Below are 24,328 nucleotides of genomic sequence, written 5' to 3'. Positions count from 1 at the left end.
TGAGGGGAAATTTCTTCACTCAGAGGGTAGTGAGAGTGTGGAACAAGCCGCGAGCACAACTGGTGCATGTGAGCTTGATTTCAACATTTAAGGAGAAGTCTGGATACATGGATTGAGGGCTATGGTCCCGATAAAGGTCGATGGGAGTAGGCAGTTTAAATGGTTTTGGCATGGACTAGATGGGCCAAAGGGCCTGTTTCTGTGCTGTACTTTTCTAGGACTCTAAGAATACAAGGCATCAAGATTATGTAACCATGGTAACGTAGCAGTCAGCGCAACGCTCTTACAACTCTGGGGGTTGGAGATCAACTCCGCTGCTGCCTGTAAGGGAGTTTGTGTGTTCTCCCCGTGACCGTGTGGGTTACCTCTGCATGCTCCAGTTTCCTCCCACAGCCCTAAGACGTACAAGTTAGTTAGTTAAGTTGTCATGGTAAATTGTCCAGTGATTAGGCTAGGGTTAAATCGGTGGCTTGTTGGGTGGTGCGACTCGTGGGCTGGATGAGCCTGTTCTGCACGGCATCGCTAAACAAACAAACGTAACCTTCACAATGCAAAGGATCCCACTTTGGCAAAGGTTCAAAGCTGCAAGACATTTGCAATATTCATCAATGCCATCGTGACCTGAGGACTTACAGCACTTTCCTTTGATGTGCCCTGACGGGCTTTAACACAAGTGCTTGCAGAGAGTCACTGTCAGGATGCAGAAGGTTCAGTTCACGAGCAGCCTAACTTTAAACAGAACAAAACACAACTTGTTCCTCATGTAGCCAAACGGAGCCCATTACCACAGGTACAAGAGAGACCAACACCAAAACAAGGCAGCTTCTCATGTCTGAATAGATGAATCGGCAGAATAATGGTTTGGCCCAGACAAGGTGGGCCTGTTTCTGTGCTGTAGTGCTCAGAGTTCAAAGTACATTTATTATTGAAGTCTGTATACATTATACAACCTTGAGATCCATCTTCTTACAGGCAGCTACAAAACAAAGAAATCCAAAAGAACCGAGACATCCCACTTCTCCTGCATATTAATCGTGGCTCCCTGATGCCCGCAAATTATATACAATATCATGGAAATCAATTTTTTTGAGAGTGAGTGAGCGCGAGAGTGACCACAAGAGAGAGCGCTTGAGAGCGTGCGAGCGATGAGAGAGAGAGCGAGAGCGCGTCATTGCAGAGTGTTCCAAAAAAAATATAAAATGTATGTCACCCCAGACTACACTAAAGTGCCTAACAGGGGTCAAAAGGGCTCGCTGCACTGTTTGCAACAGTGACTTTTCTATTGCCCATGGTGGGTTAGAATGTAAAAGACATGTTGAGGTGAGTTTAACAGGTGTCATCCGTTCATTAGCATAGCTAACGTTATTTAAACTAGCTGGCCAGCTGCTAAGGAGCTCCTCTATTGCAGACATCCCACCTCTCCTGGAAGTCTCCTGCAAATTGATGGTGCTTCCTCTCTGAAATGAGTTTTTGCAGGGTGGGATGTCTGAGAACCCACTTAGAAAAAAATTTCAAACACCCAATGTGTAGAGAGAGAGAAAAAGAAAAAGTGAGTCCTCAGACACCAGGCCCGGAGCAGGCCACAGCCTCAGCTTCAGTTCAGCCCGTAGCCGAGTAAGTGTCACTGAGCCTGTAGACACGAAGTCCAGAGCAGATGGAGCAGGCCCACGGCCTCCGCCTCAGCTCAGCACATGACGGAGTAACCGTCTTGGAGCCCTCACACATGGAGCCCGGAGCAGGCCACAGCCTGAAGCCTCAGCTCAGCACATGGCGGAGTATACACCTTGGAGCCCTCAGACACCAAGCCCGGAGCGGGCCCATAGCCTCCACCTCAGCTCAGCGAAGAGCAGCTCTCTTGGTATTCCCCCAAATGCTTTACAAACAAATATTATCTACAATCAGTCTTTGTCTAAGAAACTCCCTGTGGAGAAATCTCTCAGATTTTAATTTTGCTTCAGCCTTTCTATCTGGCGAACAAATAGGAAAGAACTTGTGTTATTCTGAAAAATCAGAATGACGTGAAAAAGTTCCAGGGTTGGGGGGCACAATACCAGCCTACAGAGGTGGGGTGTAGAGGTTTTGCTGCTTGCTGTGTAGAACCTACTCTCTCCTTGGCATTACGGGGCTGCGAAGAAATGAGCCATCAGGCTCCTGAGCGAGCCTCCAGATGGCTATGGATCAAGAGATGGGGCCCGTGGACCAGTGCTGCTGGGACACAAGCTGGGCCTGATCAACCCTGGTTGGGCTGCCTGGCCGAGGGTGTCTGACATTGAAAGACCCGAAAAACCTGATTACATCACTGATGATGTGTCTCTAGGATGTACCGCAGCACCGCAGCTAGTAATTCTTCTGAAAATACTAACACCTCAGTTTGCGTCTTTAATTATTTCCTGGCAACAATGGAAAAATCAGCTTATTCGGATTTTAACCCATGACATACTTAGCAAGTCGATCCATTTGGATGCTTGCATTGTCGAGAGTTTTAAATTTGGATCTGGAGTGCGTCAAACTTCCCTTGAATCACTTTAAGAGATAAACTTATCTCAATGTTCATTTTTAGAATCAGAAGCAGGTTTAATATCACTGGCACTTGTCGTGAAATTTGTTGTCTTTTCAGCAGCAGTAGATTGCATACCTAATAGAGAAAAACGTGAATTACCTAAGTGTATATACATGTCTATTAAATAGCTACGTTGAAATAAGCAGATCTGCTGCTGTTGTAAGAGGATTGAAAGTGATGAGGTGAACTCTTGACGTAGTGCCTAATGCAATACTGCGCACTGCTAGCCGTGAGATCGAGGTTCAAGTCCTGCTGCTGTAGAAAGGATACACTGACATTGGAGACGGTTCAGAGAAGATTCACGAGAATGATTCCAGGATTGAAAGCGTTACCCTGTGAGGAATGTCTGGTAGCTCTTGGGCTGTAATCCCTGGAGTTCGGGAGAATGAGGGGGGATCTCATAGAAACATTACAAATGTTAAAAGGCATGAACAGATTAGATATGGCAAAGTTATTTCCCATGGTAGGAGATTCTAGGACAAGAATGTATGACTTCAGGATTGATGGATGACTATTTAGAACAGAGATGTAGAAAAATTACTTTAGTCAGAGGGTGGTAAATCTGTGGAATTTCTCGCCACGAGCGGCAGTGAAGGCCAAGTCATTGGGTGCGTTTAAGGCAGAGATAGATAGGTTCTTGATTAGCCAGGGCATCAAAGGGCAGGGGAGTGGGGATGACTGGAAGAATTATATCAGCCCATGATTGAATGGCGGAGCAGACTCGATGGGCCGAATGGCCTACTTCTGCTCCTATTTCTTATGGAGTTAGTATGTGGTCCCTGTGACGGCATGGGCTTCCTCCAGGTGTTCCCGTTTCCTCCCACATTCCAAAGGCATACGGCTGCCTGTAAGGAGACGAATCCCAAGACTTTGATTGTAAGTGTACTTTGAACTTTAAGGATTAGTGAGCTGCGGGCATGCTTTACTGGTGATGGAAGCATGGTGATACTTGTGGGCTTCCCATCGTAATACTCACCGATTTGATTGGATGCAAGCAACATATTTTACTGAATGTTTCAATGTATATACATCGAAACTGCAGTGAAATGTTAATCTTTATAGAACATACACCAGTACAGCACAGGAACAGGTCGTTCAGCCCACAATGTTGTGCTGAACCAGCTAAAAAGCAAATCAAAAACACCCAAACACCAATCCCTCCTACCCTCACCATGTCCATAATCCCCCCCTCCCCATCTTCCTTACATCCATGTGCCTATGCAGATGTCTCTTAAAACCCTCTAATGTATTTGCCTCTACCACCATACTAGGCAGGGCATTCCAGGTGTCCACCACTCTGAGTAAAAACCTTACCCTTCACATCCTCTTCGAACCTACCCCCTCTCACCTTCAATGCATGCCCTCTAGAGATTTCCACCCTGGGAAACAGATACTCTCTGTCCACTCTGTCTATGCCTCTCATATCTTGTAAACCTCTATCAGATCTCCCTGCAGGCTCCAACACTCCAGCGAAAACTACCCAAGTTTATCCAGCCTGTTGTGATAGCACATGCCCCTTAAACTAGGCAGCATCTTGGTAAACCTCTTCGGCACCCTCTCCAAAACCTGAACATCCTTCCTATAGTGGGGTGACCAGAACTGTATACAGTACTCCAGATGAGGTCTATAAAGTTGCAACATAACATTTTGACTTTTGAACTCATCGCCTTGACTAATAAAAGCAAGTATTCCATAAGCCTTCTTAACCAGCTCTTCGTCCTGTGCAGCCACTTTCAAGGGTCTATGAACTTGGACCACAAGATCTCTCTGCTCAGCAACACTGTTAAGGATCTTGCCATTAAAAGTGTGGCGTCGCCTTGCATTTGCTCTAACAAGGTGCAGCACACGTTTCTCTGGGTTAAGAATCTAACCTTTATCTTTAAATCTTGTGACCGCGTACCGTCCTGTCTATCTACTAAACTTTCTCTATCTGCATTGTTTTCATATCTTGTACTTCCTTAATGCACGGTTGTAGTGAAATGTTTGCTATGAATGGTATGCAAGACAGGGTTTTCATTGTATCTTGGTACATCTGACAGTAACAATCCAATCTACCAGCTATTGGGTTGATTGAAATGGCCCAGTAAGTTCAAAGAGATGGGTAACAAATTCTTGCCTTGCCAGTAATGTTCATATCCCAAACCATAAAGGATCCCAGAGCACACCCAGAAACAGATGAGAATGAGAGGTTTTAAGGGTGAAAGTTGAACTGTTTAAGAGAAACGAGGGGGAGCTTCTTCACTCAGAGGGTGGTACGTGTGTGTGGACAAGCTGCCAGTGGAAGAGCTGGATTTGGGTTTGATTACAACTTTTACATCACAGCAAATAACACAACGCTAGATTGAACTGAACTGAATATGGAAGTAACTCGGAAAATGTTTAGCTCGATTGGCTGATGGTTGGGTTGAGTTGTTCTCTGATCTCGACAATCCATTCGCAAACGTTTCGTCACCACACGAGGAGACATCATCAGTGCGCTGTTCATTTGTGGTGTGTCCTCGAATGCCTGGCCTTTATATACTTATCAATCAGCTGATTGGTCATCATTGCGGAAACTCAATTGTGATGTAGGGAGGGGGTCTCGTCGCTGATTGTTTGCGTGGCGAACTCTACGCTCTGTGTGTATGGTCTGGAATTTTGCCTGCATTGGCTTATAAATAGGATCAAGGTCTACATGTCTGTTTACAGAACTGTATACGGAAAACCAATCTTTTAGGAATTCTCTTGCACGTCACGTGTTTGTTTGTGCCATGACTTTCATTGATGCCTAGTGAATTTCTGCCCCTCGCGACCTTCGTGGGTAGAGGCGGAAGTGGCTGCCCGACTGCTCCAAGAACATGGAATTTCAGTCATTCGAACAGCAACATTGAGGAGCGTACTTTATTCTAAAAGAATGAACCAAGCCATTGGATAAGACCAATGTGGTCTACAAAATCCAGTGCAGAGACTGCAGCAAATATTATGTCGGCCAAACTGGAAGAAAACCACCCATGAAGATCCATGAACGTCAACTGGCTGTTAAGTGACATGACCAACCCTCCCTGGTCTCTACCCACGAAGATCAAGAGGGGCACAAATTCGACTGGGCATCAGTGAAAGCCATGGCGATTTGTTCTTTGCTTTTTTTTGGGCGTTGAGGATTTTGAAGGCATTTTTCTTTGACCAGGTTCCATGCTTTTCTTGTTTTGTGGCTCTCTGTGTGAAGATGAATCTCAGGGTTGTACACTGCATACGTGCTTGGATAATAAATAAACTTTGAATCCTGGATGTTTACAGCAAATTTGGATGGGATGGGATGGTTATGGAGAGGTACGGTGAGGAATTGAGGATATAAAAAGTCATTTTGAACCTATGTAACCCCTGGCTAAAAGAATAATTGGGACTGAATAGGAATTTTTGAACTGAAGTAAACTGTGCCTTCAGCAGTCAGCTAAGACAGGCTTATAACAGTTCTCCCGGTTTGTAAAGAGACATTGAGAGTTTGACAACATTGTACATTGTACCCTTGGTTGAGTAGGGAGAGAAGGATCACAGATAAGGACAGGAATGAACATCCATCTGAGATTAAGCCTTGATCTAGCAGACTCTCTTATCTGTAACTAAGTTTTGCACCAACAGACTTGGTAACCATACCAGTTCAAATAACATCTTGCAACAGTAATGCACGGGGCTTACTATGTATAAATATACGGCTGTAACCTGAGGGAGCAGGCCCACTTGTCGGATGGTGGCAGTACTTGCGTGCCTTCCCTTTGACAACTGACTCTCAAACTCCTGCAGGAGGGTGCGCAATAAACTGTGGTAACTTTAAGAAGCTGGTCTCCCGAGTTTTATTCAGACTCAACTTTAACAATGGTCTGGGTGCAGGTCGCTGGGATTAGGCAGGTTAATAGTTCAGCACGGATGGAATGGATGGATCTGTTGTGCTTTATGACTCTATCTGTAACCAAGTCAGTGGGTCAAGTCATGAGATTTATGGCTGCAAGGAGAGATGGGCAAACAAATGTGTTTTGGTCTTCCCAAGGATGAATTGTGCCTGGTTCTGGATTGACCGTGCCTGTCGATGGGAAGACGGCGGACTTTGAGAGAGGGATGCGAGAGGAAGGACGCTGAATGTGGTTCGATTCACCCATCACCGGGACATGACTGCAGTGCAAGAAGTGACTTCCCCATTGTCTCTGCCACTGGGAAAGGAACAGGGCACCGTACGGGGTCAGTCCAGTGAGGACAAAGGAGGTAAACACAGGAGATCCTGCAGATGCTGGAACCCTGAGCAACACACACAAAATGCTGGAGGAGCTCAGCATTTGTGGAGGGGAATAAACAGTCGGTGTTTTGGGTCGAGACCCTTCAGCAGTACTCCGGACATCGAGCCTGCCCCATAGCTGCTGATTGATTTGCAGAGTTCTTCTGGCATTTTGTGTTAGCATCTCAGAAGGAAAGCTGCGAGTGGTGATGTCCCACGAGCCTACGCCCATTGTGGTGGCACAGGTCACAGGTTTGTGACAATGCTTTTGGAGTAGCTAGGTGGCTGCATTTCTGCATTACACAGTAGATCATTCAAGAAGCAGTGGGTCAGAATTAGGTCTAATTTATCAAATGTAAGGCCCAAATCATCTTTACATTCAAACTACCAAGTTTGTATTTGTGTGATTTTTACCTTCAAACAAACCAAGCCTTCAGGAATAACTTATTTCCATTCATGCTATGGTTTTTTGATAAAACTTCTGAGCATCATGGCGATTAAAATTATTACCGAGAACTACACCATAAAGATGGCAGAGGATAATTACTGATGGAGCTACTTTGAATTACAAGTCATTTGCCATGGGCTGAGTACTAAACGTGGAACTTTCAAATGAAGTTACTCAATTTAGAACACAGAATATAGAAGAGTACAGCACAGATACAGGCCCTTCGGCCCACAATATTGTGCCGAACCAGCTAAAAAGTAAATCAAAAACACCCAAAAGCTAATCCTTTCTACCTACACAATGTCCACATCCCTCCATCTTCCTCACATCCATGTGCCTATCCAAATGTCTCTTAAAAGCCTCTAATGTATTTGCCTCATCCACCAGACCAGGCAGCACTTTCCTGGCATCCACCACTCTCTGAGTAAAAAAAAAACTTACCCCTCACACCCCCCTTGACCCTACTTTCAATGCATGCCCTCTGGTATTAGAGATTTCAACCCTGGGAAACAGATACTCTCTGTCCACTCTATCTGTGCCTCTCATAATCTTATAAACCTCTATCAAATCCCCTCTCAGCCTCCAGAGAAAACAACCCAAGTTTATCCAGCCTTTCATGACAGTACATTTCCTCTAAACTGGGCAACATCCTGGTAAACCTCTTCTCCAAAGCCTCAACATCCTTCCTATAGTGAGGCAATACTCCAGATGGGGCTTAACCAAAGTTCTAAAGTTGCAACATAACCTCTTGACTTTTGAATTCAATGCCTTGACTAATAAAAGAAAGCGTTCCTTGAGCTGCTTTAACCACCTTATCAACTGTGTCGCCTTTTTCAGGGATCTATGCCGGACCCCAAGATCTCTCTGCTCAGCTACACTGTTAAGGATCTTGCCCTTAATGTACTGTCTCCTTGCATTTGCCCTACCAAGGTGCAACAACTCACATTATTCTGGGCTAAACTCCATCTGCCATATCTCTGCCCATATTGGCAACTGATCTATGTCACGTTGTAGGAAGAAGTTAATCCAAAACTCAAAAGGAACACTGAATTTGCAGGAGGGTGTTTAGTGAGGAATAACTTCACTGCTATTCTTCAACAGAACAGTGAAGAAGATTAAGGCTTTTTTCCTTCCCTAAACAACACCAATGATCAGACGGATACCTGAACCTAACTACTCCATGTTCAACACACAAAATGCTGGAAGGACAACTCAGCAGGTCAGGCGGCATCTATGGAGGGGAATAAACAGTCAACGTTTTAGGCCGCGACCCTCCATCAGGTCTGCAGAGAAAGGGGAAGAGGCCAGGATAAGAAGTTGAGGGAGGGAGAGAGGAAGTACAAAAGACCCTTTTGAGCCTGCTCAGACATTCGTGGCCAATCCTCTGGCTTGGCTCCATTTTCCCGCCCCATCCCCTGCACTGGTGGACGTACGTGTTTTCGGAAGAGGTCCGCGTGCGGGCCCAATGACTGTGGATCTGCATCGCGGATAAACTGCATCACATCCTCCACCGCCCAATTGGATGGGTCTCTGCTGATCATACGGGGTGGATCCCGTGACGCTGTAAACCTGTCGGAGCCTAGAGAGAGGAACAAAACGGAGTAGTTGCCAAGATTATCCTCAGTACTGGTGTCCAACAAGGCTGCATCCTCAGCTGCCCACTCATAGTTCCAAGTACATTTATTATCAGAGTATGTATACAACCTTGAAATTCGTCTCCTAACAGGCAGCCATGAAACAAAGAAACCCAACAGAAGCCATTAATAAAAACATCGTTAAACACCCAATGAGCAGAGGAAAAAAATCATGCAAACAATAAACACAACCAAATAGCATTCAGAACTGAGGTCCACAAAGAGAATCCCTCCACAGACCCTTAGTTCAGCGTAGGGTGGAGCTGCGAGTTGAACTCGCTTGTTCCTCGCCTCGCACCCTGACACCTTGACCCAGTGCCTAAATCATCCAAACACCACGTTCAGTCGCTTTGATACGCTCTGGGGTGTGGACCCCATTGCCCTGACTCAGACTGTACCCAAGCTCTCCAATTAGGCCCAGCACATCAACCAATTGATTCTCGAGTCCTCCTCGCCTCGCCTCACCTCAGTTCTGCCACATCAAATTGCCTCCAAGTCCAAAGGGAAATTAGACTATGGTTTGTGATGATTGTTTTCCAGAAAAAGAGGGAGTATCTATTGCCTGTATGTTCGTGATGGCGTGGCCAGATCCTGCTTTCACTCTGTCTACAATTTTGTCTCCAATCTCATTCCTTTGTGTTGGGCGCATTGCCAAGTGGTTAAGGCATTCGTCTAGTGATCTGTAGCTGTGGCAGCGTGTTTGTGTCCTTCAGCAAGGCACTTAACCACACATTGCTCTGGTGTCTGTGCGAGGAGTGGCTCCCCACACAGACTTCCAATCTGCGCCTTGTAAGGCATGAAAATGCCCGACGCAGGCCTCTCATGGTCTGAGTCGACGTTCCTTCCCTCCCCTCATTCCTTTCCCTTTTGCTGAATCTGTCCATTTCACACTGGACAACAATTTTTTTCCGAAAGTGTTGTTGCTTCTTCAGAAATGTCTTTGTTTATGATGGACCGCTTGAAGCTGAACACAAATATAATTGCAGACTACTTGTATCACATGGGAATTTGGAGAAACAAGAAATTAACCTTAATTGAATATAATGGGATTAATTGCATTACAGTGCTGATGCTTTGTAATAGTTCAACTCAACTAAAAGTATTTTGTTGATGATTTTCATTTGTATTCAGTGTCTGAGGCTTCTCACTTAAGTGTCCAACAATAACCAGCCAGGTTTCATGGATTACAATTGCCCAGATACCATTTCTCCATGACCACAATGTTCTGGTGAAACCTTTCATCATGCTAGTCACTGACAGCACCAAGATTTGCAAGAACAAAGTCTAAATGGGAATGCAGAAAATTAATCTTTAGTGACATGTTGCACTTCATGGTTTTGTATGCTTGAAGCATGTTGTCAACCAGCTGCATGTAGTTTGATGCCCAGTAGTTGCCAAGAAAATTTTCAACACCAGCCTTGAATGCCTTCCATGTGATTTTCTCCGGTCCCACTAGAAGTTCTTTGAACTGCCTGTCATTGATGACCTGTTTGATTTGTGGACCAATAATCTCGGCATCAGTTATTCTGACTTGAACAGTAATGTGTGATAGGGAAATTTCATGGTGATTTTCATGATCTGCAGCCTAAAATCCATAAGGTACACCCAAAAGTATTCGGGGAAACAAAATATTTGTTGTCCAATGTTTTAGCCAGTTCAGGTAAGACACAGTGTTCAGTTTGTTTCAGTTCATGGACGCAGACTATTTTTCTTTTACGTTCGAGCTGATTCTTCTGCCTAAACAAAGAGCATTCCATGAGTAACTACTAATTTGTAAATGATCTCTGATTTACAGGTTATCAGTAGGTCCTTCATAATGTATGCTTTTAATTATTTCAATCCAGGAAACAACAGCCCCCACTTCTTCCACCACCTGGTGAGAACTAAGACATTTGTTTTATCTACTTGTCCATGGACCTTGACCTGATCCAGCTAACTGTTCTGCACATTTTTAATTTCTTCAGGCTAACAGTCCCCACTCTGGTCTCTTACCTCTTTTCATCTGCCTATCCCCTCCCCCTGGATCCCCTCCTATTTCTCCTATGGTCCACTCTCCTCTCCCATCAGATTCATTCTTCTCCAGCCCTTGACCTTTCCCACCCACCTGTCTTCACCTATCACCATCTATCTATCCTCCTTCCCTTCCCCACTCCACCTTTTTATTCTGGTGTCTCCCTCCCCTCATTGCTTCTCAGTCCTGAAGAAGGGTCTTGGTCTGAAACATCGAGTGTTTATTCATTTCCATAGATGCTGCCTGACCTGCTGAGTTCCTCCAGCATTTTGCGTGTGTGTGTAGTGGCGTGGCTCCGGATTTCCAGCATCTGCAGACATTCTCGTGTTTATAACAGTCTCCACTTCCTCAGGAGGCTAAAGAAATCTGGCATGTTCCCTTTGACCCTGCCAATTTTCTTTTAGATGCATCACTGCTTGTGATGCATGCCCATGTCCACGAGAAGCTGCAGAGAGGTGTGGACAGAGCTCAGCACATCACGGAAACCGGCCTCCCCTCCATCGACTCCGTCCACACTTCTTGCTGCCTCAGTAAAAGAGGCCACCACCTCGGACATTTTCACCTCTTCCCCCCAAACCCCCACCCACTGGGCAGAAGGTACGAAAGCATGTATCACCAGGTTCAAGAACAACATTTATTTCAATGTCATAATACTCTTGTTAGCCACCGTTGTGTCATCTTTCCTTTAGAATACTTCTTCCTCTTTGGGATGTATATATATTCTGTGTCTTCCAAATTGCTTCCAGAAATTCCAGCTATTTCTGCTCTGCCATCATCCCTGCCAGTGTTCTTTTCCAATCAATTCTGGCCAACTCCTCTTTCATGCCTCTGTAATTCCCTTTACTCCACTGTAATACTGGTACATCTGTTTTAGCTCTCCTTCTCAGACTTTAGGGTGAATTTGATCATATTATGATCACCTTCCCCTAAGGGTTCTTTTACCTCCAGGTCTCTAATCAATTCTGGTTCATTGCACAACACCCATTCCAGAATAGCTGACCCCCCCCAGTGGGCTCAACCAGGATCTGCTCCAAAAAGCCATCTCGTGGGCACCCTAGAAATTCCCCCTCCTGTAATCCAGCACCAACCTGATTTTCCCAATCTACCCGCATATTGAAGACCCCCTTGACTAGTATAACACTGCCCTTTTGGCATGTATTTTCTATCTCCCATTGTAATGTGTAGGCCACACCCTTACTGTTTGGGGGTCTGTATACAACTCCCGTCAAGTCTTTCAGTCATGATTCCCGGATGCCTGCAACATCATACCTGCCAATCTGCAACTGTGCTGCAAACTCATCACCTTATTCTGCATACTGCGTGCATTCAGATACAACGCCTTCAGACCTGATTTCACACCTTTCGATTCTGTCCGCCTTTTACACTGCAACTCATCCTGTTTACTGCAATTTTGCCCCTCAACAGCCTCTCCTCAATACACATTGCCTGTTTGTAAAACAGCTACCTCACCTTCAGCACTATCACTCGCCCTGCCTTCGACACCTTTTGCATTGAAATACAAGTCGATCAGGACACTCGTTGCACCGTGCTCAACCTTTTGATTCCTAACATTGTCTGGGGTCTTACCAACATCGGCCTCCACATCCTCTCCACTAACTGCTCTGGCACTCTGGTTCCCACCCTCCTTCAACTCTAGTTTAAACCCCACTGTGCAGCATTAACAAACGTTCCTGCTAGGATATTAGTTCCCCTCCAGTTCAGGTGCAAACCGTCCCTTCTGTACAGCTATCACCTTCCCTGGAAGAGAGCCCAATGATCCAAAAATATTATGCCCTTCCTCCTACACCAACTCCTTAGCCACGTATTAAACTGTATAATTTTCCTAGATCTGGCTTCACTAACACGTGGCACAGGTAGCAATCCTGAGATCGCAACCTTGGAGGTCCTGCCCTCTAACTCCCTGAACTCCCTATGCAGAACTTCATCACTCGTCCTACCCATGTCATTGGTACCTATCTGGACCACGACTTCTGGCTGCTCACCTTCCCAGTTAAGAATGCTAAGGTCTCAGTTTGAGATATCCTAGACCCCTGGCACGCGGGAGACAACATACCATCTGGGAATTTCATTCTCGCTCACAGAACTTCCCGTCAGTTCCTCTAACTAACCAATCCCCTCTCACCACACCTCTTCTCCGCCCCCTGTTCCCTTCTGAGTCACAGAGGCAGATTCGTGCCAGAGACCCACCCACCGCGACTTCCCTCTGTTAGGTCATCTCCCCTAACAGTATCCAAAGTGATATACCTGTCGTTGAGGTGGATGTCCACACAGGTGCTCTGCACTGGCTCCTTAACTTCCTTTCCCTTCCTGACTCACCCAGTTTCCTGTGTCTCCCGCACCTGGGGTATAATTACCTCTCTATATATAGGTATCCGTTAGTCTCGTGAGACCATGGATTTGCGCCTCGGAAGGTTTCCAGGGCGCAGGCCTGGGCAATGATGTACGGAAGACTGCCAGTTACCCATGCTGCAAGTCTCCCCTCTCCACGCCACTGATGTTGTCCAAGGGAAGGGCACTAGGGCAGATACAGCTTGGCACCGGTGTTGTCGCAGAGCAATGTATGGTTAAGTGCCTTGCTCAAGGTCACAACACACTGCCTCAGCTGAGGCTCGAACTAGCGACCTTCAGATCACTAGACCGACGCCTTAACCACTTGGCCACGCGCCAACACACACTTCTCCATATGTCCTACCTATCACCCCTTCAGCCTCTTGAATGATCGGGAGTTCATCCAGCTCCAGCTCCAACTCCTTAACACAGTTTGTTAGAAGCTGCAGCCGGATGCACTTCTTACAGCTGTGGTCGTCAGGGACACTGGAGGTCCCCCTGCCTTCCCACATCCCGCAAGAGGAGCATTTCACTATCCTGCCTGGCATCTTTACTGTCCTAGCTGAGCAGATAGAAAGAAGAGAAGGGAAAAAAACTTGAGCTTTCTTTCCTTTGCTTTCTCTGAGAGAAGCCTCTCTTCGCTGAAGCCTCAAAGAGTTAAGGCTTCAAGATTACTCTGACTCTGTCCAGTCAGACGATGGCCGCTGCGATTGCCCCTGCCTTCCTTTAATTTGCTCTTACTAATCAATCTCGAACGCCGATTGATCGCTGGTCAATGCTCCTTTTCACTGCCGCGATCTGCTGCTGCCTTTTTCTCCTCGGGCAGTGGATCGGATTGAAGATCCCTCCTGTCTAAGCTTCGATGTCCAGACTGGCCGCTGGTCAAAGCTCTTTTCCTCTGCGTTGGATTGTACTGCTGCCGCAAGGACAACAAATTTCGCAACGACTTGTCGGTGATATTAAACCTGATTCTGATATGGCACCAGTTGAAATCACACCGACATTCAAGTAGCTTTCTCCTTAAAATACAGCTCAAGACGGACAGATGTTAAAACATTACAGCACAGTGCAGGCCCTTCAGCCCATGATGTTGTGCCGACCTTTTAACCTACTCTAAGGTCAATCTAACCCTTCCCTTCCACATAGACTCCAATTTTCTGTTATACGTGTGCCCATCTAAAAGAGTCACTTGAATGCCCTTTATCTATCTCCCTCTACCACCACCCCTGACAACGCATTCCACGCATCCAGCTCTCCATGTATATAAAAAAGAAACCTCCTCCTGCTATCTGCCCGACGTTTGCCTCCAAACTCAAGGTTACGCCTCCTTGTATTGGCCATTTCTGCCCCTGGGAAGAAGGACAAACAGTGGGTCACCGGGGCGTTACCTCCAGAACTGAGACGGCGGAATGTCCCTGCGCTGTTCTGCGTCAGGCTCATCGAGTGTTGTAGAGGTCGATAGGCTCGGAACTCTCTGGAATTCCTACTCATGGGGCTGGAGGGGGTTACAGAATTAAGGGCGGAATCCATGGGATCCAGACGGTACTCTGTGGGGCCTGGGTGACCATCCTCCAGGATAAAGGGCTCACCTGGAAAAATAAATCCCCAAACGTTACAGCATTAGACATTGACACCACCCAGGTTATGCTCTCATCTCACTACTGCCATCAGGAAGAAGGTACAAGAGCGTCAGGACTCACACCACCAGGTTCAGGAACAGTTACTACCCCTCAACCATCAGGCTCTTGAACCAAAAGGGAATAACTTCACTCAACTTCACTTGCCCCATCTTTGAAATGTTCCCACTATCTACAGACTTACTTTCAAGGACTCTTCATCGCATATTCTCGATATCCTACAAAAAGTATTGGATTCGGGCCAGTATATCGCGGGGAAAGCCCTCCCAACCATTGAGCGAATCTACATGAAACATTGTCACAGGAAAGCAGAATCCATCATCAGAGTTCCTCACCTTCCAGATCATGCTGTTTTCTCACTGCTGCCATCAGGAAGAAGGTGCAAGAGCCTCAGTACTCTCACCACCAGGTTCAAGACCAGTTACTACCCCTCAACCATCAGGCTCTTGAACAAAGGGGGATAACTACGCTCACTAGCCCATCCTTTGAGATGTTCCCACAATCAATGGTCTCACTTTAAGAACTCTATCTTATTATCTCATGTTCTCATTATTTATTTCTATTTATTTATATTTGCATTTGCACAGTTTGTTGTCTTCTGCACTCTGGTTGATCTTTCATTGATCCTGTTGTAGTTACTATTCAATAGATTTGCTGTGTATACCCCGCAGGAAAATGAATCTCGGGGTTGTATATGGTGACATAGATGTACTCTAATAATAACATTTACTTTGAACTCTGAAAAGCAGGAAACTAGTAAGCTAAACTGGAACAAATGAAGCTTCCTAAATAATATTTGCTGTCTTGTTCAATCTTGATTTTACAAATGTTTGAACGGATGCTGATCAGGTTTTGGTAATTAGGGTGTAAGTGATGCAACTGGATGGTGGGGTATTTCATGTGTACCTTTTAATTCCTCTGTCGGGTCCCTGAACACCTTTCTTGGCCGACCCATATTTCCCTGGGGAAAGTTGAATGGCTGTTTACTGAAACTACGGACAGCTGCCTTTTTTTTTGAATTGGCATTAAACCAAATCTTGCAAAAATTTTCTTAATATTTAATGAATTTCCAAAAGCATTTACATGCACAAACAGAATCAAAACCCAGCCTGGAAAACTCTGCCCGTCTGTCTCGTTGCAAGTTGCACAGGTAGCTGGCACGAAGTGGTCACTTTCGTAGTCGGTGTTGTGGCTGGCTGGGCTGGTTTGACTGAATTCCACCTGCCTCTTCTCCATCCAGTTCTGCATCCTGGTTGTATTCCGCGAAGTTTATTTTAAAATTTTATTTAGAGATACGGCACGGAACAGGCCCTTCAGTCCCAATGAGCCATGCCACCCAGCAACACACCTACTTAACACTAGCCTAATCACAGGACATTATCAATACTCTTCAGAGATTGTCTGTCTGGTGTCAGTGGTCGCATAACCAGGACTTGTGATGTGTACCAGCTGCTCGTACGACCATCCACTGCCACTCCAACGGCTTCACCTGACCCTGATCTGGGGCTAAGCAGGTGCTACACCTTGCCCAAGGGTGACCTGCAGGCTAGCAGAGGGAAGGAGGGCCTTACACCTCCTTTGGTAGAGACTTATCCCCACCGCACCGGAATTGAACTCCGACATCCCGAGCTATAATAGCGTCACGCTAACCGCTATGCTACTCTAGCGGCCCACTCGTGTTTGGAATCAAAACGTAGCCTGAAAGATCCTATATCTTTGCCGGTTTCTCAGTTACCTGGCATGAAGCGGTCACTTTCGTAGACGGAAGAGTTGTGGTTGCCTGGATTGCACTGGCTGAAAGGCTGGTTCCCGAAGAGATTGTCACACCGGAGGCTGTGGCAGAGCTTCTCCAGGAAACGCAGTGCATACACGACACTGTTCACCGCTGGCAGGTTCAGCGTGTGCTGTTCGTGGTCAAATGTGGCTAAGGGAAAGCAAAAGTGCAATTAATTTTCAAGAACCTCCATCTTAAAAGCTCTGCTCCGCCGACATTTTACTCCGCTGTCCTCAGCACTGAGGCTATGTCATGTCCCGGCTGCTTCGGGCCTAGTGTCTGTGAGCTACACAGCGACATTCCCCTCTGCATGATGAACTGAGACTATGGGCCTACTCTGGGCCTAGTGTCTGTGAGCTACACAGCGACATTCCCCTCTGCATGATGAACTGAGACTGTGGGCCTATTCTGGGCCTAGTGTCTGTGAGCTACACAGTGATATTCCCCTCTGCGTGATGATCTGAAACTGTGGGCCTATTCTGGGCCTAGTGTCTGTGAGCTACACAGCGACATTCCCCTCTGCATGATGAACTGAGACTATGGGCCTACTCTGGGCCTAGTGTCTGTGAGCTACACAGCGACATTCCCCTCTGCATGACGAACTGAGACTATGGGCCTACTCTGGGCCTAGTGTCTGTGAGCTACACAGCAATATTCCCCTCTGCGTGATGAACTGAGACTATGGGCCTACTCGGGCCTAGTGTCTGTGAGCTACACAGCGATATTCCCCTCTGCGTGATAAACTGAGACTGTGGGCCTATTCTGGCTGCTCTGGGCTTCAGATTTATGGACTAACTTTCATTCTGAATCCCGATGTTTGCTTTATTGTTAGCATGATTTGCTTTTTTTTCTGTTTATCTGCACATTGGGTGTTGGTCTTTTTTTTAAATTGGGTTCTTTTGAGTTTTTTGTTTTGCAGCTGTCAGCAAAAGAAGCTCAAGGTTGTATAATTTATATATACTTTAATAATAAATGTACTGAACTTTGATAACAGGAGCAAGGAAATGTATGCATTACCAAATGTAATCAGATTCCTGAGGAAGGCTGCGACATTTCCCCATTTATCATCCACTTAACTAGAACAGACTATAGCTGATCAATATTGAAGACTGCAAAAAATTTGCACAAAAATTGCACAAGAAAATGAATCTCAAGCTAGTTCATGGCAATATACTTGCTGCTATCTGTAAGGAGTTTGTATGTTCTCCTCACGACCGTGTGGATCTCCCCCCAGTGCTCTGGTTTCCTCCCATGTACCAGGTCTGGAGGATCTAAGTTATAATGAAAGACTGAATATGCTAGGGCTTTATTCCTTGAAACATAGAGGTATACAAAATTATGTGGGGTATAGATAAGGTAAATGCAAACAGGCTTTTTGCACTGAGGTTGGATAGGACTAGAACTGGAGGTCATGGGTCAAGGGTGAAAGGTGAAAAGTTTAAGGGGAGCATGAGGGGAAACTTCTTCACTCAGAGATTGGTGAGAGTGTGGAACGAGCTGCCAGCGCCAAGTGGCGCCTGCGAGCTCGATTTCAATGTTTCAGAAAAGTTTGGATCGGTCCATGGACGATAGGGGTATGGAGGGTTACGGCCCCGATGCAGGTCAGTGGGAGTAAGCAGTTTAGATGGCTCGGTATGGACTACATGGGCCTGTTTCTGAGCTGTACTTTTCTATGACTCTTTGACATTCCGAAAGTGTACGGGTTTGGATTAGTGAGTTGTGGGCTTGCTGCGTTGGCGCTGGAAGCATGGCGACACTTGTGGGCTGTCCCCAGCACATCCTTGGGCTGTGTTGGTCGTTGACGCAAGTGACACATTGCATTGCTGATCTGTAGTCTCTAACATATTTGAACCCCGATAACAAACTTAGTGCTAACTCTACGAGAGGGTACGAGGAAAAGAAAGGGCTGCCACGGAGAGTCGTGCGTCACAGCTCCGACAGCCTGGGTTCAATCTGACCTCTGGTGCTGTCTGTGCGGAGTCCGCATGTCCTCCCCACATCCTGTGTTGGATTTCTTCTGGTGATTTGGCCTCCTCCACGTTCTAAAGGTGTACGAGTTGACAGGTTAGTTGGCCCTCTAATGGTGGGGGCAGGAACTACGGATGTATGTAGACTAGAACGTGTATGCATGGGATTGGGGTATGCATCCAGACGGTCCATGAACTAGTCCTCATCAGTGGATCAGGGGTGGAGAGGGTCAGCAACTTTAAACTCCTCAGTCTTATTAACTGTCCCAGGCCCAGCATGTAAGTGCAATTATGAAAACACAGCAGGAATTTGTGAAGATTCAGCATGACATCTAAAACTTTGACAAGCTTCTATAGAGGTGTAGTGGAGAGTGTATTGACTGACTGCATCACAGCCTGGAATCAAAAATCCCACAAAATGTCATACGGCCCAGTCCATCACGGGTAAAGCTCTCCCCACCATTGAGCACATCTGCACGAAATACTGTCGCAGGAAAGCAGCATCCATCATCAGGGACCGCCACCATCTAGAACATTCTTCTCACTGCTGCCATCAGGAAGAAACCACAGGACTCACACCACCAGGTTCAGGAACAGTTATTATCCCTCAACCATCAGGGTCGTGAACAAACAGGGTTCTTCACTCAACCTCAAGATTAAAATGTTCCCACTACAAACGGACCCACTTTCAAGGACTCTTCATCTCATGTTTTCAATATTTATTGCTTAATTATTTATTATTATTATTTCTTTCTTTTTGTATTTGCAGTTTGTTGTCTTTTGCACACTGCTTCAATGCCCAAGTTGGTGCGGTCTTTCACTGATTCTATTATGGTTATAATTCTATAGATTCATCAAGTAATAAATGAATCAAGTAACAAGAAAATGAATCTCGGCATTGTATGTGGTGATACAGTATATATGTACTTTGATCATAAATTTACTTTGAACTTTGCATTAATGTAAGTGGGTGCCTCTTGGCTGGCACTGTTCTGTGCTGTATGACGTTGTGGTCCCCAGATCCCACTGCAACACAGCATGCTGTTATCCCTCTCCATCAGCTCAAACAACAAAGCCCAGGAGAATGAGGGGAGATTTGATAGAGATATACAAAAACATAAATGATACAGATAGAGTTGGGTGGCCGGGTGGAGATACGTCTCTACCAAAGGAGGTGTAAGGCGTTCCTCCCCTCCGCTAGCTTGCAGGTCCCTTGGGCCAAGGTGTAGCACCTGCTTAGCCGCGCACCGCCCCCCCCCCCACCGAATCAGGGTCATGTGAAGCCATGGGAGCAGGTGGTAGATGGTCATATGAGCAGATGGTGCATATCACAAGTCCTAATTACATGACCACTGACACCAGGCAGATAATCTCTGAAGAGCACTGATAATGGTTGAGGGGGATCACTTGTCTTGTGAAGACACTGCCCAGAAGAAGGCAATGGCAAACCACTTCTGTAGAAATATTTGCCAAGAACAATCATGGTCTTTCCTCAACCATGGTTGTTGTAGAAAGACCATGATTTCCCACGTCATGGTCTTTCCTCGACCATGATCGCCCACGTCATATGACACGACATGATAATGGTGTTGATAATAGATAGGGTAAATGCAAGCAGGCTTTCTTCACTGAGATTGGGTGTGATTAGAACAAGAGGTCATGGGTAAAGGGTGAAAGGTTATTAGATTCAACTTTACTGTCATTGGGCTGAGTACAGATACAAAGCCAATGAAATGCAGTTAGCATCTGACCAGTAATGCAAAGAATAGTGTTATTTACAAAAATAACTGCGAATAAAAAGTGCTATAGCACACAAATATAAAAGTACTGAGAGAGTACAATATGGGTGCAATACTGCTGAGTGCTGTAATGTGAGGTTCAGCAGGGTCACAGCCTCAGGGGTTAGGTGTTTAAGGGGGAACCTGAGGGAGGATTTCTTCACTCAAGAGGGTGGTGAGAGTGTGGAACGAGCTGCCAGCGCAAGTGATGGATGCAGGCTCGACTTCAACACGGAAGAAAAATTTGGATAAGTACATGGATGGAAGGCTATGGTAAGGTATGGTTCAATGGAATTAGGCAAGACCATAGTTCAGCATGGACTAGATGGGCCGAAGGACCTATTTCTGTGCTGTAGACTCTATGACTGACAACCAACCAATGTGCAAAAGACAAACTGTGTAAATACAGCAGGAGCAGTGCTACCATTTCCAACCTTCAGAATGGTTTTCTTGCAGGCATTTATAATGAAAAATAAAATACAAAAGAATTTTATGAAAAACTATATATAAATTAAGACTGAAATACAACCAACGTGAAAAAGACACACTGTGCCAAAAGAATACTGAGAATATGAGTTGTAAAAGAGTCCTTGAAAGTGAGTCTGCAGATTGTGGAATCAGTTCAGTGTTGGGGTGAGTGAATTTATCCACACCAGTTCAGGAACCTGATGGTTGTAGAGTAATAACTGCTCCTGAACCTGGTGGTGTGGGACCTTAGAGATACACAGACCAGACAGCGTTTCCTCACCAGATATGACCTCCCCGCCGTGACCTTGCTTCAGGAAGGAGAAGACCACTTTCTGATTGTGTGCACAGTCTATGCAGGCCTGGACTGCCTGCTGCAAGACGACAGAAGCCCGAGCCGGTCCAAAGTGATCTGGTAGTTGCTGCAGTTTTTTCCTGTCGAGGTGGGGTCCTGGGTTGCCGCTTTTGTTCAAGTAAACACATACTGGATGGGGATAGAACAACAGAAAATGGCTGGTTATGTTACATAGCATACAGTCAGTACTGTCAACAAAACTGCAGGAAATTCAGGGTTCAGCACCCCTGGGTGAAGTAGGGATCCTGGTATTCACAGCTTATTGGTAAGGGCACAATTATATTGTACTTAAGACCATTATATATAGGAGAATTAGGCCATTTGTATGTTCCATTTCATCAAGGCTGATCCATTTCCCTCTCAGCCCCAATCTCCTGCCTTCTCCTCGTAACCCTTCACGCCCTGACCAGTCAAGAACCTATCAACCTCTACCTTAAACAATGCCCAGTGACTTGACCTCCACAGCTGCCTGTGGCAACAAATTCAACACTCTCTGGTTAAGGGGACCATGCACAATTCTGATTTGATGGAGACGGACGAGAGAGTACGGAGGAACATCTGGAAAACTTCTGAAATGCCCGCTTCGCTGCCGCTGTTACTGTGTGGTAACCGGAATCTCCGGAGCTGAAGGCCCCAAAATCCTCAGCTGTGCGTGTTTCAGCGGCCGGGGAGAGGTCAAAGGTGCTTGGCAGAGGATGGCGCTCAGGAGGCTGTATCGGAGAGGCTGGTCGGAAGCTCTAAGTTTTCGGACGGATGGACTTAGTGTCGGCTGCTTCCAAGGCATCGGCAAGTTGATGGTGCCTGGAGGTTTATGGAAGGGAGTTTCTCCCTTTTGCCGCCACTATCGGGGACTTGGGAGTCAATCGACTCGGGACTTTTAGAGATTATTTTTTTTACTGTGCCTATGGTCTTTTCTTCATCAAATTATGGTATTGCTTAGCACTGCTGTAACTATATGTTATAATTATGTGGTTCTGTCAGTGTTAGTCTTTGGTTTGTCCTGTTTCCTGTGATATCACTCCGGAGAAACATTGCATCATTTCTTAATGCATAAATGCATTTCTAAATGACAATAAAAGAGAACTGAGTGTTCTCATAAACTAAAAAAATAAATTCCTCTTCATCACTGTTCTAAATGTATGTCCCTCTGTTCTGAGGCTATGCCCTCTGGTGTTAAAAATGTGGAAATACAGGTATAAATGGAAATTCCATATCAGCACGTAGGTACAATCATACGGAAGGAGCTTCCGTATCTTTACTTAGTTCAAGTTCAAGTTTACTTGTCATTCAACCGTACACATGAAAACAGCCACACGAAACAACAGTCCTCTGGAGCCAAGGTCCAAAACACAATACCACAGGGCACAAATAATTACGATAGCATGAAAATATACAGTTACAGACACCCCTTACCCGAAATGTTATGCTTCTTCTTAATAGAGACAAACTTGGCATGGGTTTACATTAGAACATTTTAATACTGAACTGCCGTTCAATAGTGAACACGTGCGGCCCATTAACCATTGTAGCTTCCGGTTCCATCTGAACCACTTGCATTGCCCACTGGGAACTGAAGTTCTTTATTATACACACTTAATGACATCCTCCCCCTTGAAAGAAAAACAAACACAATACCATGTCCTCATAAACCTGCAAAGAACAATGATCCTTTCCAACAAAGAGATCTACATACTGTAGCTGGTCTCTTTCCTTTCTCTTCCTCGAATTTTCAACTTAAATTGTAATGAGCAACTACAGTCCCTCATCCACATCAACTTTCAATCAGTCTCTGAAGTGGTTTAACGATCCTTTTTGCTCTGAAATCCAGATTTCGAAACAGTCAGGGCTGCACGGTAACATAGTGGTTAGCACAATACAGTACCAGTGACCCCAGTTCAATTCCTGCTGCTGCCTGTAAGGAGTCTGCATGTTTTCCCGTGACCCCGTGGATTTCCTCCCATGGTCCAAGGTTGTACCAGTTGGCAGGTTAATTGGTCATTGTATACTGCCCCATGATTAGACTAGGGTTAAATCAGGGGATTGCTGGGCAGCGTGGCTCGAAGGGCTGGAAGGGTCCCACTCCATGCTGTATCTGAATAAATAAACACATTTCAGATTCTGGAATATGTACATCTATATAATGAGATACCTTAGGGAGAGGCCCCAAATCTATAGACAAAATCTATTTATGTTACACATACAGCTTATACATATATCCTGAAGATAATGTTCTATAATATTTTTCAATAATTCATTCCAGTCTGAGGAAATGTCAGCCGCCTCGGGTTGGTAATGTGTTAGTGAGAATAGCCTTCAATCTTCTGAAGAAGGCCCTGTGATTTCTATCTTCCTTTGTTCCAGAGTATGTAATGGCTAAGGAGTGGGTTGGATTAAAGATTCAAGGCTAGAACGGGTAACAAAGCAAAGGGGAAGGCAGTGTTGGAAACCATATTTTTAAACTATACTTTTTATAAGATTTGTACTTTTGAACAAATTCATGTACTTTTCACACTGACTGGTAGTATAGCAGCTAAATTAACGGTTTATCACCTTTCTCATTTTTCATTGGCTAGGTATCGGCACAGAAATTACTTTAGTCAGAGAGTGGTAAATCTGTGGAATTTGTTGCCACGAGCAGCTGTGGAGGCCAAGTCATTGGCTGCATTTAAGGCAGAGATAGATCGGTTCTTGATTAGCCAGGGCATCAAAGGGTATGGGGAGAAGGCAGGGGAGTGGGAATGACTGCAAGAATTGGATCAGCCCATGATTGAATGGCGGAACGGACTCAACGGGCCAAATGGCCTACTTCTGCTCCTATATTTTATGGTCTTATTTCCCATATGATGTAATTGCTTTAATTATGTAGCCTATTAACTACTTCATATCTACCAAAGGAAATTCCCTTTTACCTATAAAAGTGATGGATTTTTCAGAAGCACCATCTTTAATCTTCTGCCTTAGCATTAATTTCCCTCTTAGCATAATTTTTCACTCTTTATTTAGTTTGCTCAGTATTTGTATGTTTGTTTGTACTCTAAAATAAACTGAAATCTTGGAATTCAAACTGCTCGCCATTTTTGACTCACAGAAGAACCCCAAGGAAT

The 24,328-nt window shown here is 45.4% G+C and overlaps 1 protein-coding gene across 4 annotated transcripts in view; it reads right to left on the bottom strand.

Annotated features, from left to right (window-relative positions):
- The window catches only part of LOC134339047 (polycomb protein SCMH1-like), a 213,774-nt gene that overhangs the window by 4,725 nt on the left and 184,721 nt on the right, over positions 1 to 24,328 (bottom strand). For all 4 annotated transcript variants that reach the window (XM_063035321.1, XM_063035319.1, XM_063035318.1 and 1 more), the window contains 4 exons: positions 21,153 to 21,353; positions 16,621 to 16,809; positions 14,637 to 14,837; positions 8,688 to 8,833 (listed from right to left, as the gene is read on the bottom strand). In XM_063035321.1, the coding sequence (XP_062891391.1) occupies positions 8,688 to 8,833; positions 14,637 to 14,837; positions 16,621 to 16,809; positions 21,153 to 21,353 (737 nt within the window). The remainder of the gene's footprint in view (positions 1 to 8,687; positions 8,834 to 14,636; positions 14,838 to 16,620; positions 16,810 to 21,152; positions 21,354 to 24,328) is intronic.

The sequence above is a fragment of the Mobula hypostoma genome, chromosome 28, assembly GCF_963921235.1.
Source record: "Mobula hypostoma chromosome 28, sMobHyp1.1, whole genome shotgun sequence".
NCBI lineage: Eukaryota > Metazoa > Chordata > Chondrichthyes > Myliobatiformes > Myliobatidae > Mobula > Mobula hypostoma.
The sequence above is the reverse complement of the archived record's forward strand: the minus strand, read 5'-3'. Positions and strand labels throughout refer to the sequence as shown.